The following is an 18,526-nucleotide window of genomic DNA, read 5'->3' on the forward strand; positions in this document are numbered from 1 at the left end:
GCATGTATCTACATGCCCCATACGTGAATATCCATTCAAATGTATTAAACTGATTCAGATGCAAACGCTCATTTACAGGTCTTTTTTATTGATATCGAAAGAACCTCCATTTTTGTATCACATGATTTTAATTACCTCCCCTTGTGAACTAGAATTTGATTCTTGTTAAACACCGAAAGTCATTGACAACAATGCAATGTATTTCAATCATTCGATCTTAATCGGCTCATTATTGCCGGCTTCAGTCGGTCCATGTTTGAAAAAATCCTACTTATAAAACAATGAATCATAGAACAGGTTAATTATTATAACTTGTGGCTACGAATACGATACGATGATAGTCACCATACCTTAGTCAGAATCTGGGTCATTAGCACATTTAACGGTAGTTTTGATAATCCGGAAAATAATAATTGGATTACACATTTGATGGTTTTACTGACCAGTTGTTAGTTAAATTTAAATAGTCATTCGATATAAACCCCAGATAGAACACTGAATATCATGAGAAACACACCGAATATCCTAAGAAACAGTCAATTCCCGAATCCCGATGACACATGACATGCATTGGTTGGAATTAGGTCAATCATTATAAACCAGCGATACTAGATTTAGATCTAAGTGTCGTTTACTGTGATGATTATTTTTGATACACATGCTGACAGAGGCTTTCTCTTTAAAATATTGTCGTTATTATGGACGTCTATTAATAGTCGTACGGAATTTTATTTTAAACCAATTTTAATTATGGTTGTCACCATTACCATTAGTAAGCTACATTACGTGAATTAAATATGGAAAATTATTTTCCTTTCAGTCAGTGTTCAGTGTTTGAGTAGACTTGATTTTTGGGTTTATGTTCTAAGTATGTATAATATATAACTGAAAGCAAAACCGTAGACGAGTAATGACTTTCTCATTAAAAAAAAAAAAAAATACAAGGCCGCCCTCCCATCCCAACAATTTTCAACAATAGCCAAATTTTATTTTGCACCATCCTCTAGCCAGAAATGAGGTAAACCCCCCCCCTCCCCCCCCTATAGTTTCAGCTGTCAGTTGCCCGAGAAACAAGACATTTATTTTGTGTAGCCTAATTGATTTTCTTTACCATGTAATATACGCATGTAGCCATATAAAATCCAATTAACCACTTTACAAATTACATTTTCCTGTTTTGGTGGATTAAGGAAATACCCTCGTTGGTAGAGTTACACATGTTATTCATTTTACCCTTATGTGTTTATGATGTGAACACAACTCACGATTAATTCAAAACAAACAACCTATACTTTTGAATCAAACTGTTACAATATATATATTTTACTTCACTTGGCATCAATATCTGGATTATGGACACCACTAAACATTGAACTTAAATATATTGAATTAATGTTACATACCTGTAATATAAGTAAACCTAAGAAATAGGCGTTGGCCAAACGCTGAAACTGTTCAAATAAATTCTTTGGTAGAAATGTAAAGATATTATATTTGGATGTACTGATGAAATTATTCTGTAAAAAAAAAAAATAAAAAAATAGTGAGATTTAGTAGAATTCACAGAATTCACAATATATCCAATTCATTAAAACCCATCTTAAAGATGTTGAAATAACAGTATTTTCTATATTACTGCTAACATCTACCAGAAAATGTTAGCCATGCGACCCTTTCCCCTTTTAATTCTATTTCTGTTTTCCTGTATTCCATTTTCAAATAATCAGATTGTGGGACTATCAGACCTGCAATTCTGATCATTATGCTGCAGACATCTACCCGTTACTAAAGAAGAGTGATTCTCAACAAGTGTGCCGCGGCACACAAGATCTTCCTAAGTGTGCCACGAAATTTTTAACGGCACACTAAGAAACTGTAAAAAAACATGTAACCACAATCAAGTATTCACTGGTGTCTACTGATAAGTTCGTAGCTGTGTTTTTCTTTATTTAGTTTGAGTCATTCTATGTGTCTATTACTAGTCTCTGTCTACAGTAGTATTCAGTCTGACTTACAATGTTTTTATTTTGCAAAATTCAAATACTTTTCATATATACTCTTCAAAAAAAGTAGGGGATATTCAGAAACAATACAAAACTGCGGAAATGCACTTCTGTTTTTATTAGAGGTAACCAGTGTATGTTAATAACAGGCCAATTGCCTACACATGAACATAAACAGTTCATTTGGGCGGCTTATCTGACGGCCCCATTTCACTCGCAAAGAGATACACATTCAAAAGTGAAAATAGATGTTTTTGATTTTTGTCTTAATAATGAGTAATTGCTCCACCAATCCTCAGACATTCAGCAATTCGTCGTGGCATGCTCCTAATCAACCGTCCAATCATGATTTGGGGCAATCTGACCCGCTCCTCTTGCTGTGCCACAGCCAATTCTTGCAGTGTTGTCGATGGACGTTGATGTCGACGAACACGTCTCCTGATCATGTCCCAGACATGCTCTATAGGGCAAAGGTCCGGACTCATGGCTGGCCAAGGCATATGGACAATATGGTGATGCTAGAGCACGGGGGGCATGGGCATTATCATCTTGAAAGATGAAACGTTGACCTGCACGTTGAGCAAACGACAGAACTATCGGTGCCAGTCATGGTGATTCCTACTCACACCATAACAGACCCACGCCCGAATCTGTCATGCTGTTTGACGTTAACGTTAGCATGACGCTCATTTACATGGTTCCAACCACAAGCACGCCTGGACTTATCTGAGAACATTACACGAACCCATCAACGATTACCCCAATTTCTACGCTGCCTACACCATTAACGCCTATTTATCGTGTTCTGGCGAGTTAGCCGATTTCTAATTGTTTGGGATATAACTTGGTACAAGTTTACAGAAAGCTGATTAGCCGTTTGTCCATGATTTCGCAGGACCTGTGTACGAATGTATCAATCCTGGGCTTGTGTAGTGGCTCTAGGACGACCTGAATGATGTCTATCATTAACATTGTGTGTTTGATGGTACCGGTTCCACAGTCTGCTGATCACAGACTGTGACACATTAAGCATGTTGGCTACTGTTGGCTACTGCTCGCTGTGTAGAACCCATTTGAAGCATGCCAATAGCACGAAGACGTTCATCATGTTGAGGACATCTCATTGCAAATTAAACGTAACACACTAAAGCAAAGATATGCTAAACAGTATATCTTATGCAAGAACCAATAGGAAAGCAAACATGGATAGGATAAACCAAAACGTGGCAGTTTTCATCAACCCTTCCTTGAAATGTCAAATTTGCCAATGAACCCCTCCTACGTGTATGGCGCTATTGCGTGTCACAGGTGCAGCTCAGTGGTTCTGTTAGGGCGATAAGTACTTCATCTGTGAACATACCCTCAAAGTATGTCAAGTGTCCATGTCAATTTATCATTTCACAACCTGCATAGGTATTTGCATTTCAATATCCCCTACTTTTCTTCGAAGAGTATATATTTAGTCAGGTGTGCCACTATTTTTTCATGTGTTCCAGGTGTGCTGTTGGCAAAAAAAGGTTTGAGAACCACAGCTATCGAAGCTGCATCGCCAAAAATTACATGCTCAGTAAAAACTCATTAAATGACTTTGCATGGGACAAGTAGAATTCTTTGAAATTTTTCCAGTCTGCGGCCCATTTTTTAAAAAGTTCAATTTCAAATCAAGACCAATTAAACTAAAGACCAGGCTATGCTTTAAGAAGAAACGTAATTATTTTATATTTCTAAAATACTCGCCACCCCTCCCTCCTTGTGTTTATTTTATTGTACATATCATGGATAAAAAGAACTTATTTATATGTACTGCTATGTTCAATCAATTCATTTGTATACCTCAATAAGAAATCTGACATAAGATTTCTACTTTTACAATGCACAAGGAAAGTGGCTGGCTACTTTAATTGATAATATCAATAATAGATAAAAACAACTATCTTTATGTATAGTAGTAAAATAATACACACTCATCACCATGGCTGCTGATGGACTGTTATATTGTTTCTTCAACATTTACCTTAACTACCTGTCTATGTTTATCAATATAGAAGAAAGAACATGTGGATCTATTGTTATATGTATCTATACATTTTACTCTTCACCTCAATAACATAATACATACTCATATCAAAATGCTATTTATATTTTTCCCAATCTTAACTTCCCTTGAACATATCTGAATAAGCACCCAAGCAACACATATTGGCCAAATTTGCTGAAATCCATCAATCATGTAGGACAAGAAATGGCAAGTGTATACAAAGTAACATGTAACAGAGAACAAACAATGGACAGGTGCTTATTGTTTATGAGAGAGAGAGAGAGAGAGAGAGAGAGAGAGAGAGAGAGAGAGAGTGATGGGGTTTAACGTCCACTTGACATAAACTAGGTCATTTCGTGACTAAAATAGTTAATTTTATTTCAATAATTCGCTTGTGCGTACAAGTCTTTAGGAGTGGGAGGGAATCGGAGGACCCAGAAAAAACTCACGAGGTTGGACAGGCGACCCTACTCCTTGTCACGTACAATCAAAACCACGCCAGTTGACTCAATGACAGACCTTATGATACAACGCGAATGCGCTAACTATTCAGCCATCCAACCTCCCAGGTGGTTACGGGTTGTTTTTTTTAAATATATTTTAACAGACTTGTGGCACATATATGATATTCAAATAAATTTTAAAATCTCCAAAGTATGTCAACACTAGACACTAACGTATCGGAATATAAGATATCTCTTTTACGAGTCTACAGTAATTACATGTAATGCTGCATAGATTCGAGCCCAGCCATTCTCAAGAGGAATTATAAGAAAAAAAGGAAAAGTCGTTCACCTCGAAAGAAATGAAATGAAATGGGGTTTAACGTCCTACTGTTCTGCTCCTATACTGGGCTAATGAAGACGGGCATACGCCATACAGTGTGCTATGAGGGAAATTTTGCCCGGGCAGCGGCACTATCGCCTACTCTTATATCGAATTCCAACTGCCAGGGGATCTTTTACGTGCATTCCAATATATACACGGGACCTCGGTTTTTTGTCTCATCTGAAGGACTAGACAGCTGTCCTTGTCAGGCCCTCCGTTCTGCACCACTGACAAGGGAAAACCACGTCGGAAAATCCAGATGAACTTTCTCGGCCAATGCAGGGATCGAACACCCGACCTCCAGGCTAGCGAGCCAGCGTCTTAACCAACTAGCCGCCGTGGCCCCCGTTCACCTCGACATTATGTGCCAAGATTCACTATATTATATGCCCCACATGCCAATAATTTTGGTCGGTTTATGTTGAAAAACACTGACAGGAAGCACAAAAACATCGAAGCAGACGAATTAGATGTCACTTGCAAGCTGTCAATCAAATCATGTGATCTAAACAACTAGCCATGTGGCATGAAGTGGGTCACAGCGTATTGTTCGGTTTGAGTGAATTTGTGAATTTACGCGACAACTTTGTGTACTAAATGTTAAAAAAGATAGGTTGCCAGGCAACAAAACATACGCCCACAGCAGCTAAATCGTCCGGGCAGTCAACAAATGTTGTCGCATATTTTTACTTTTTTCGGTAATGAAACATTTATAATACACTAAAATCTGATTAAGAATAACAACTCATGAAGTAATTATCAGAAAACCATTAGAATTTGTTTGGTTTTTATAAAGTTCTGCCCCATGCTAACATTTAGTATACGAAACTTTTAATATCATGGATTTAGCTGTTCAAGTCTTTTATAAAAATTCATTGAAAATCTATATACTTGTTCGTCTCAAGATCTTAAACTCTGTGTATCAATCTGAAGTCAATCTGATGATAACTTTAGCCTCTAGAGCGTCCACAACATTTTTTGAAGTGATCAAGGGCCATAACTCTGGCAGTAATTATCTAAAATTGCTGAAAATCAATAGACTTTTTCGTCTCATGGCCTTAAACACTGTATATAAATTTAAAGTCAATCAGATATTAACTTTAGCCTCTAGAGCATCCACAAGCAATTGTAGACGGCGGACTGACGGGGGCGACGAAAATATACAACCACATTTCAATGTGGGCGTATAAAAACCATAAATTCGTGTTTATAATATCCTAATAAACAGCCCATTTGATCAGATGTTTGGCCAAATAACAACGCATGAACAAAATATGGCACTAAACTTATGCCAAATCTGCATGCTTAATATACAGACCAGTGAGCATTTTGAACCAACTACATCACTTGCGGTTTAAATAAAAAATTAATTTCTCGCTTACAAAAACTTTTTTGCTTGTGTTATAGAGGGGATTATTTCTGAATAAATATTTAAGATTTATGGAAACCTTGTTGAAAAACGTTGGTCTTCCCCTTTAATACAGATTCTAATGTAGTTATTGTGTCCCAAAGCATCGAAAAATCAAATTGTTTTTTGATTTTTTTTCTAGAAAGTAATGTTAGCTTTAGATAAGCATTATGTTAGGATAGATCCATTTGAATAATTTTATATCAATATGACTTTCTGAAGAACAATTTTTAGATCACTATAACTTTTAGAGGAACAATTCTGATTATGTATCTCACTGAAATTACATGATTTGTAGATGGACCTGAAATTTTTCCCAATGTGAAATAACAACAGATCAAGTATTGAAGTTATTTAGTTCATTTGCCCTAAAAGCCAGATCAAATCAAGTTTTGAAGTAATTTAGTTCATTTTAAAACTAATTTAAGCTTATAGACAGATCAAATTAAATTAAATCTACATATACACTGGGTCCCTTTAATTCATAAGATAATTAGGTCATAAACTAACAAGCCAACAGTGAGGCTGATGTCCCTCGCCGAAATCCCAAAATAAATAGATGACACATATTAATTAATCGCACATTTAATTTTTTCAAAAGTATCGAGCAATCAAACCATACACTGAGTTTCATCACTCTTTATCAGATAGAATCAAAATTATCTTGTCCCAAAGCATCGAAAATGAAATTGATTAGCTCTGCTAGCTTTAGCTCAAAATGTTAATGAACTCAGTCAAGACATTCACCTAATGAGTTTAAACATTCTACCTCAATTAAAAGCAGAGTTGTTATGTTCCAAAGTCTTGACCAATCAAATTGCTTATTGCTCCAGAGTCTAGCGTCAGCTCGAAATGTTAATCATTGAACTCAGTCAAGACATTCACCTAATGAACATCTACATCAAGTTTAACCATTCACCTAATAGACACCTACACCAAGTTTGAACATTCTACCTCAATTAGAAGAAGAGTTATTGTGTTCCAAAGTCTCAACCAATCAAATTGCTTATCACTCTGCTTACCCTCAGCAAAAAATGTTCACCAGCGACATAAGTGAAGGTATTGATGTAATAAAGCTACATGTATACACCAAGTGTCCTCACTCTCATTTAATTAGAACTAAAGTTATTGTGTCCCAAAACATCAACCAATCAAACTGCTTACCCTAAGCAGAAAATTCTCATCTATGAAATCCATCAAGGCATTGACTTAATAAACACCTACATCAAGTTTGAACATTCTGGTTCAATCAGGGGCGTGCTGGCAGGGAGTTTAGGAGGACGGTGTCCTCCCAGGCCCCCATTAAACAATAAGTCCACCCGTATAAGCGGGCCCCCCTGAGAGCTCTAATTTTCACGCGGAATCCCCTCAAAAAATTGAGAGTGCGCACGCGAAAAATCATACATACACAAAGATTAGTAAAATATATTATGCTGACGTGCAAATGTCTGTCACCTTAAGGTGAAATGGTCTTTGATTAAAACAATTGGTGGTGCTGATAGCATAATTGCATTTCCTGCATTTTTGTGTTAGTATCATGTCTCATAGAGACTAAAGATTCATACATGTATTCATGCCTCGATATGTATAAGATGCAATTTATTATTTGGATAGAAATACATTGTATTAGCATTATATTAAGCAGACCTGTGATGAGTGTCTTGTGTAGTACAGTAGAATGTCTTATAGTCAAAATAGCAGCATAAATTTGGAAAATATGATACCTAGATTTCTCCCAGAAGTGCTTGCAAAACGCGTTTCCCGTTGTCAAATTTCAAAAATTTTCTGAGGGGAGAACCCCCACAGACCCCCCTACCAGCAGGCCATTCTTCCTGGGCCCTTCGAAAGGCGGGGGACAATTAGTTTGATATCTTTAAATATCATTATACAAGTCATTTGTTCAGTATTCAGAAGAACAAGTCTTGATATCAATACTTGTAGACTTGGTTATTTGAAATAATAAACAATATTAATCAATATCACCTGCTTAACCCTATATATCATATTAAAATATATAAACAACAATCTAGAATAATGCTGGTATCATGAGTACAGTTCATTTTACTGAGCAAGTTTTATTCAAATATAGTTCAATAAAATATTGCACGACACAAGCAGATTGGATTCACAGTGAGGAAATGTCAACCAATGTCACTACAAATATGTGCCATTCTCATGGATAATCCATGCTAATATGTACTCAGATTGATAATTTAACATTTAATTAAGAAAACAAAAAACAAAATACCAATGCTAGATAATGTCCCGGCTTGGAATCAATCGGATTTATAACAGGCCTATCATGAAATTTTTGTGGACAACAAAATGGATGCAGGCTTATCTCATAGCGAGCAACATAGATTGAGGCAATTTCAATTCCCCATATCTTTGTAAATACTGAACAGAAATGAATCATTAATGGACTGAAATTCCAGTTTACAAGTGATTCCTATTGCTTAAACTGGCACATCAGGACTTGAATGAATAATAAAATGTTACTTACTGCATATTCATATTGAGCATTGTGCTCTGGATCATTAGATTTAATTCTTCTTTCAATTTCTGAAAAAAAAAAAAAAAAAATTTACATAAGCATTCCTATTTTAAAACTATCAATTATCCGGAATTGCAAAATTAAATTGTATATTGTAAATGAGATGTATATCTACAATCATTCATTAATATACATGTTTTGTTTTTATGGCGTCTCAGTATAAATAAAACTGACCTAAATCATAACTTAAGCAATATAATGTAACATATCAAATATATGATAAATCATATTCTTCAGTGATAAAATTCATGTAATACATATATTACATGTACATGCCAATTACGATTAATAGAGATATTAGCATTAATTACCAACACAGATATTAATTGGGATTTTTATGATCGCTCTCATGGTCAATTTTTATCACCAATGGTTTGAGACTATGAAATATTTTCAGTCACCCAACCCATTCCTTCCATGTAACTCAGCATGGTTCCCCCTTGTCAATGGTGTAGGATGGAGGACCTGGCAAGGGACAACGTACAGTCTTTTGGAAGGGATGGAAAACAAAGGTCCCATGTACACATTGGCGTGCACATAAAAGAACCCTTGCAAGTTGAAATTCGAAATAAGAGTAGGCCGTAGTGCCGATGTTCGCACAAGATATTTATGTCATAGTTAACAGCAAGGTGTATGCCCTTCTTCATTAGCATGCATGTGAAGCTCATTATAAAGAAAACTGAACTCTGAAACTGATAACATTTACTGATTAAGCAGGTAAGCCTCATGGGACTACTCCAAAATAGCCTCACAGTTGTGTATACTGTATACATGTATGAAATAAATCAATATAAATATTGACTTTCTAATATTACATGTTTTAAGTCATTTATCTGGTTAATATACATACATGTAAACTATAGTACACTATCCTAATACAAAAATAATATATGAAACAGTCCCATCCTTTTTCTCTTCCTTCAAATTTAATGCACTATTATCACATGTTGTTTTTGCTAACCTCCAGGTACAATGGCAGATTTAGGGAGAGAGAGAGAGAAATGGGGTTTAACGTCCACTCGACACAAACTAGGTCATTTTGGGACTAACACATGGTTCAATTTTATTTCAATAATTCATTGCGCGTAGTTGTCTTTAGCAGTGGGAGGAAACCGGAGGACCCGGAGAAAACCCACGAGGTTGGACAGGCGACCCTACTCCTTGTCACGTACAACCGGGGAATCGAAACCCCGCCAGTTGACTCAATGACAGACCGTTTGATACAGCGCACGCGTGCTAACCATTCGGCCATCCAACCCCCCGGCAGATTTAGGATAGGATATGGACTAGGGTACACACATCCACCAACTTATTTGTTTTTCAAAATAATCTTTAATAACTTAAATAAAAGCCACAATGCTGAACTTTGTACGTATGCAATTTAAGCGCCAAAATCCAGAGGAATGGTGTATTTACCTTGTCTCAAGATTTCAGCTCAAAATATTGAGTAGTTTGGACATGAACATCAAAACTGCTTATCCGGACACATAACCCTTTTAAGATTCGGGTCAATTTTTTCGGTTGGTGACCTAATAATCCATTGCCGTTCCTTTGGACGTCTATACAGTGCATCACCCAAGTGCTGTACTTAATAACGAAAGGTAAATTTCACCTACACGTTATCTTTATTTAAAAAAAAGGTCTGGTTTTATCCAATGGCCTTTAACATAAAATTAAGCAGTTTTATTCTCCAAAGTATAATTGAGATTTACCCTTTAATGTCTAATTAATAATTTATATAATATAACACAGGCATTTAAAATAACACAGCCTGTTAAAAATTTTGAGTAAATTCTTAAATGAAGTCTGAGAATGCTTTGTGAACTTGGGGCCAGGTGGCCGTAACAAACTCAGCAGTAAGTTAAGGTTCTTACACCAATGCGATTTTTTTTTAGTAATTATTTCCGGTCTTGGATTACTGCCTGCATTAATATTTCTATATTATATAATATGCATTCAAAATAACCAGTTTTTACAAGGAATTTAACAGTGTTATTTATTACGTATTTGGTGCCAATATTACTGACAATTTTGCCTTCCATGAAAAGTTGTCCTGAGAATAAAACTTTAGGTCAAAATGTTATTGAAATTATTAGACATTAATTAAATTATCCAGACCATAATAAACTCTCGATGTCATTGCAAGCCTGCGATATTTATTGAATTAGGATTCGATTTGCTGCTCAACTTTCATTCATGATTAAATCATGAAATGGATAATCGAGACTATTTTTTTTATCGTACCGACTTTAGTAATGATGATCGAGGCTAGGCTGAAAATTCAATCGCTAAATTTTCAGTTCACAATGGATCAATTTGACTGAAATTTTCAGCAAATTCCCTTTACACTATCTAGTTTTTAACTATTATAATGATAACTGCCAGCTCTTTATCTAATCTCCCATAATGTATCTTTAAGTCTTGGGAATTATTCACACTTTGTGATGGAAGAAAGGCGAGTTTAAAATAACTTCATAATAATAATAACCAATTCTACATGTATTTTACAAATGAATTAATTGTTCTATTTATTTAGTATTTGTGGCAGTATTTAATGATGACATGACATTTCAATGATTATTGTGTTATGGGGTTACGAAAATGTAATTAAAAAATATTTCTCAGCTCTCTGTTAGTTGACATTGTCGGCTAAATAATACCTTTTTGCATAGCAATTTTGTTGATTTTACATCTCTTGCCAGGTATTATAGAATATTCATGATTTTGAGATGGTGAGATAACAGAGAGAAAGAGGGAGATAGAGAGGAAGAAATGGGGTTTAGGTCACTCAACACAAACTAGGTCATTTACGGACTAACATATGGTTCAATTTTATTTCGATAATTCGTTTTGGCGTAGGGGTCTTTAGCTGTGGGAGGAGACTGGAGGACCTGAAGAAAACCCATGAGGTTGGACAAGCAACCCTACTCCTTGTCAAATTCAAGGCGGGAATCAAAACCATGCCATTTGATTCAATGACAGACCTTGTGATTTCATGCGCACACATTAAACCACTAGACCCTCCACCCCCTGAGAGATAACAAGTTAAAGGGTTGTTTACATTGAAGTATTTACTAATATGTGACTTCCATTTTGTGTACCTCAAGACTTCCATGGGGAACATTATGCTGTTGAGTAAGGCATTGCCGATGCTGTAATAGTTTCCCAATTTTCCAATCAATATTATATACTATTTTTATTAATATCAATTTTATTGCCATGTACGAAGAGAAAGACTCAGTCTGATTAAAATACAGATCTATATTCCGTTTCGTTTTTTTATTCCTTTGATGGCCTACACTACATGAAGATCTGACCAGTTGTACTGGAAGGTCATGCCAGAGGTTGTACAAGCGGCTTTTGACCCTATGGCATCAGACATTGATTAATCAATCAGTGTTGACGTTTCTGGTGGTTTACTCAAAGTTCCGTGCATCGTACACCAAGAAGTCGCTGTAACAGATGGTTTCATTGGCTAATCTCTCGCGCCATCCAGAACCCAGGTTACATGTATATAACAACTCTTCCAGATCCTAGTGTAATACAGACAAATAAAACGAAATTTTGAACTATTATAAACGAAACGAAATAGGATCTGTTTTAATCAGATTGAGAAAGACTAATAGTTCAAAATGAAAACAGTATTAAGATATAATAATGTCATCTTGGACTTATAAATCTAAATAAACCATGTCAATCAAAGTAAATATCAGCTTACATTTTTCTATGGTCACTGATAAGATACAATAGACAAGATGATAACAATTTTAGCAAACATTTGTGCGATTTCTATAAATACTGCTCAACTGCATATTTGACTATGATAAGCAATTAATGGTGAACAACATTAGAATGTGAACAAATAAAATCCACCCTTTATTGTATACATTGGATTGCTGATCTAGACTAATCTAGAGAGTTGATTATGGGCTTCTTATGTTAATAAATGTCTAAACAAGCCAAAATAAATAGAGGACACATTTTAGTTAATTGCACATTTATTTTTTTTCAAAAATGTCAAGCAATCAAACTGATCATCAACTATACACTAAGTTTCATCACTCTATCAGATAGAATCAAAGTTATCTTGTCCTAAAGCATTGACCAATGAAATTGCTTAGCTCTGCTTAGCTTTAGCTCGAAATGTTAATCATTGAACTCAGATAAGACATTCACCTAATGAACATCTACATCAAGTTTAAACATTCTACCTCAATTAAAAGCAGAGTTGTTATGTTCCAAATTTGACCAATCAAATTGCTTATCTCTCGTTAGCCTAAGAAGAAAATTCTCATCATCGAACCTAGTCAAGGTAATGATATAATGAATCTATACTCAGAGTTTCATCACTCTCACTTAATCATAACAAAAGTTATTGTGCTCCAAAGCATCAATCAATCAGATTACTTATCTCTGCTTACCATAAACAGACATCGATCTAGATCAAGGCATTCACCTAATGAACACCTACACCAAGTTTAAACATTCTACCTCAATTTAAAGGAGGAATTATTGAACTCAGTCAAGATACTGATGTGATAAAACTATACCCCAAGTGTCCTCACTATCACTAAATTAGAAATAAAGTTATCATGTCCCAAAGCATCAACTAATGCTCATCTTCAAACTCCATCAAAGCATTGACCTAATCCAAGTTTTAACATTCTAGCTCAATTAGAAGGAAAGTTATTGTGTCCCAAAAAGTGTGACGGACGGACGGACAGACAGACGAACCCATTTTAATAGTCCCCTGCTAGTTCATAAAACATTTGCAAACAAAATAAAGACCTGCAATAAGAAGATTTAGCTCTTATATTCATCTGTAATTAGTGATTGTCCAATTTGTATAAAACAAAGTTCATAATTGCTCCATGGTACAACTTTGACCAATCTACATGTCCGAGTAACCTAATACCATATTATTCTTCGCAAATATGCAATCAGAGATTGTAAGCATTATGAAAATGTGTACCATTATAGTTAGTCCTTACTGGGAAATTGTCTGACTTTTAATTATGAAATGGAACCAGTAAATAAACCCCAATAGTATGGACAGTTTGGACTTCCCCACATAATCAGTCCACTTATAGGTACATTGTATAGTCTTCATCTGTACAGCACACAAGATAATTCCATCGAGAAATGTAGTAAGCTGGGGCTATTACCATATTAATGCTACATGTACATTTGAACTATAAAGAGAATTATAATATTATTGATGGGGGAGATTTATAAATATTGAATATGTTTTGTCTAACCATTGTTCTAACAATCTTTAATTTGACCCTGCTTATTTCTGATGGCAATCACTCAATTTAAGGCCATAGCCTGTAATCTGGTTCATAGCTTAAATAGTATTGATTAGTAGAAGGCCATTTAATTACACACCCGGACCTATCTCCCTTCTATAGATATCAACACAGAGGTTGAAAACCTTATTATTACTGACCACTCCATCAATGATTGGAATTACCGACAGGAAGGGCTACTTAAAACAAATTACATTACATATAACACCATATCATACAGCTCTAAGAATACAATATAATCCATCTTTCTTTCATCTAAATTAAAAATCTGAAACTTCTCAAATGGTACATTAGCCTTTTACATATCTAAAAAATATTCAAACAAGCCAACAGTGAGACTGATGTCTCCTACCCTAAACCAAATATCGATACATGACATTCATTAATTACTTGAATGTTTATCTTTTTATAAAGCATCGAGCAATCAAATTAGTCATCATTCTGCTTAACCTGAGCAGAAAAAAATCATACTGAACTTACTCAAGGAATGGATTTAATGAAACCATACAGCAACTTTCATCAATCTCTCTCAATTAGAATCCGAGTTACATATTGTATCATGTTGCAAAGGATCGATAAATCAAATTGTTAACCTCTGCTAAGCGCAAGTAGAAAATGACCATCAGTGAACTCAATCAAATGAACAAATACACTAAATCTGAACATTCTAGGTCAATTAGAAAAAGAGTTATTGTATCCCAAAAGTGTGACAGGACGGATAGTCAGACAAACTCATTTAAATAGCCCCCAATGAAAGACATTCCTACAAAATTTGAACAATATGGTTATGTGTTGTTATTACAGTAAACCTTGCATAAGTCGGATTCGTATACATGTACATGTAAGTCGGATCTTCGCTCAACTCGATTAAAATCGTTTTGACCCTTTGATCCTGCATGTTTTTCTTATTAAATTTTTGCGCGTAAGTCAGATTTCCTATGTCAGATCTTTGCTCAACTGGGATCAAAATGTTCAGTCCATTTAATCTAATTCCGGCTTTTTTCCTTCACCTAAGTCGGATCGGCGGTATGTTCAGAATTTGACTAAGTCAGTTTCGTACCGATGGTCTAAAACGCGGTTAGATATTCCATGCAGAGAGTCCCAAAATACTTTTCCCTATGATTTTGACTTAAATCAGCCTATTTGACGCGACGCAATAACAGAATTTTCCCGGAAAATTCGAAACTCACTGTCTACTGTACAAGACACTTTCCGGGAAAATTTTGGACATTTTTCAAAGATGGCGACAAAACGGAAGTTATCCACTCGAACGAAAGTAAAAGCTTGAAATGTGCCTTTGAATCAATTATTAACTGGCTCTTGCTTGTCTACCATATCAACCATGGTGAAAGTGGACACAAAACTCTAGGAACGAACGAACGGCTCTTGCCGTTTATTTCTAAACGAGCTAAAATTGAATTTCGGTTTCGGCTAACTCAGATCTTCGCTGAACTCGGGTCAGTCCACTTAGATCCGACTTATGCAAAGTTTACTGTATATCGTTCTAAATTAGTTTGCCTAAAGTTAAGAAGCATATGATGCTATTAAACATTCCTATCAATTAACTAGACAACATAAAAGCATCTATTTAGACTATGAAATGCATATTCAATAAAAATGAGAACAAATGAAGCTACATGTATATCATATTCCCCTATTTCACACAGACAATCTTCGCCGATTGAGAAAACCATAGGCGCACAGGCTTCGTGAATGTTAGGGGGGCAGAACCTGAGATGCCCGAAAAAAATTTGTGGAAAATATATAGTGTCAGTAATCTTCTCTTTTGTCACCAATCACAACATTCTAAATGACATAATTAATGTTTGGTTTGATCTGATTAAAGGAATATTAAACTGTTGATTTTATAGGTCATTTCAATTTACATGTAATATGATTTCTATTCAATTTTAAAATTTGAGTTGAATCTGTTCAGTTTACATGCATACTGAGATAAATATACCAGGACTACAAGATATTTGAATGAGCTCGCTTGTACAAGCATAGCTTACGGTTTGACATTGCTCAAAAACCCCAACTAAGTGTCAAATAGGTACTATGCATGCACACCTACATGTGTATTTATCACTGGCCAATTTCTGCAAGGTTTACTTGCTTTCTATAGACAGCCACTTTTGAAATTAATTAAATACTTGGAAAATTTTAATGATAGCAATGTTGATTAATATATCTACGAAATTGAAAAACTCATAATAATTTAGTTTATTGTAATGTCTCTTTAACTCATCAATACATTGTGGTTAATAATACGCTAGTATGTCACTGCTAATAAGACTCTATTTTGGTGAGATTATGCAAATTATTATACATCTGATGTTTCTTGGTGGCTCAGTTTCTCATGTGTAAATATTATACACCTTTAAATTGTATTAGTCTAATTAGAGAACCAGTTCTGGTCTCATTTCTATCTTGAAATTCATTAGTATCAGACACTTATAAAAACAAATAACTATCACATGTACATGTATAGTGCAAGTATGAAAAAATCAATAGAAGACAAGTAGATGCCATTATAAACATTATTTGTTAGAAATAATCATTTAAATTTAGATCCATATACTATATTTATTTCTATAATTATGTAGACAATAAGATGAAGGAGAATTTTGCCAGGAGAGCAGCATTCATACCTACATGTACTCTTCTTTGAATCCCTACTTTAGGTACATTTTGTACCTTCTTCAAAAAATATATCCGTTTTTCGACTTAGTCCTAGGAGTGTACCATAAAATTTTCATCATCAGTCTTGATAATTTAAATGGGACCTGGGCCTAAAAATCTCTTTGTATGACCCAAGAATTCAAATGTGAAACATTTGAATTGTGAGTCTAGTCCCAGTGCTAGGGTGACCCACCATAAATAAATATTTCCAAATATCTCGACAATTACACCACAATATTTATATATACACCAAGTCTTAAATCAGTTTCGCACATTTATAGCCACTAAATAAACGGTCATGTTGTACTTAATAAGCTATGACCATTTAACCATCCATAAATAATACACTGAAAGATGGTTACGAGTGTCAACCTGAACATCCAGGCACGTGTGAGTAAAAAATAGGTTACGCGCCCTTGTTTTGAAATTAGTCTCACTTAACCAGTCTACCGACCATTCTACGTCTGATTGACAGGCCGGGATAATCAAGACTACTTTTTTACGAAACATAACAGAAAGCTGGAACAAGAAATTAAATTTAGAAACACGCACGTTAGGCAACTCAGCAATTGTTTTAAGAACCTTGTAAAAGTAAAAATGAAACTACTGCTCTAGTATCATGTTCTTGCCCAACGCAAGTGTTTCAGAGATATTATTTGTACTAAACCAAAAGATGCCGCTCCTAATGGTACAGTTAATGATAAAGCAATTTAAAAATTAAAACAAAGGTAATTTCTAAAGCTGTTGTAATAACCAAAAAGCTAAATATCACTGCTATTCAGAATCGTCAACAATAGATTTTTTACGGCTGTAGTAGTTGATACATGTAGATGTGTAGAGAATTGCACGTGGGGTGGCTATTTATAGTTTTAAGACTCTAGCGCTGAGTATTATCATACTGCGTAGTTAGCGAGAAATCACTTTGAGACAAGCCACTGAAGCATGCACATTTGCCTTGTGAGTCCAACTTTCTGTACGGAAAATTTTCAATGCACAGGTCACCCTACCAGTGCCACCCAAGTGATAACAATGAATTTCCAAAATTTGAAATCTACTTGTTCAAGTAGAGCTGCAACAAATAATTTCACTACAGAGCTAGAAATTAAAAAGAAATAATGAAAAGGGATGTTTTCTATTGCTCACCCTTTCTACTTTCAAAGCTCGAAGAATCCTCCTGCTGTATACCAACAGACATTTTAAATGGCCTTATTTCCTGTTTTTGTCGATACTGGCATTGCTATTCTAGTAATCTAGTTTTTCAGATTATGACATCTATCAGTCAAATTAGATTAGATCTTACTCCCATTATAATAACACACCAAAATCTATTAACACATAAATACTTTACGATCCTCAGATACATGTAGAACCATGCTGACTAATAAGCTAATAGTTTTAACAAGACTGACTAACCACTGCCTAAGTCCAGTTCCAAACTAGATCACATGGATGGAAATGACCCTGGCATTGTTCAATATTCACAAATCAGGAATAAAAACCTATAGCGACAAGGTTATAGGAATATGAAGTGGTAGGAGAACTAATAGTTTAGAAACTGTCTGCTGAGTGCTGTGTTCTCATATCTGTTAGAACAGACAGAAGGAAGTTAAGTATACAAGGCAGCTAGGAAGCTGGGTTTGCAAGTGACAGTTTTCCTATAATTCCTCACATAAGGAGGAATAAGATATTGAAATAACAAATCAA

General features: G+C 35.1%; 1 protein-coding gene across 3 annotated transcripts in view; it reads right to left on the bottom strand.

Moving 5' to 3' along the window:
- The window catches only part of LOC126817603 (phospholipid-transporting ATPase ID), a 54,254-nt gene that overhangs the window by 26,665 nt on the left and 9,063 nt on the right, over positions 1-18,526 (bottom strand). For all 3 annotated transcript variants that reach the window (XM_056100621.1, XM_050544686.2, XM_050544685.2), the window contains exons 4-5: positions 8,781-8,839; positions 1,404-1,517 (exon numbers count right to left, since the gene is read on the bottom strand). In XM_056100621.1, coding sequence (XP_055956596.1) covers positions 1,404-1,517; positions 8,781-8,839 — 173 coding nt within the window. The remainder of the gene's footprint in view (positions 1-1,403; positions 1,518-8,780; positions 8,840-18,526) is intronic.

The sequence above is a fragment of the Patella vulgata genome, chromosome 4 (genome assembly GCF_932274485.2).
Source record: "Patella vulgata chromosome 4, xgPatVulg1.2, whole genome shotgun sequence".
NCBI lineage: Eukaryota > Metazoa > Mollusca > Gastropoda > Patellidae > Patella > Patella vulgata.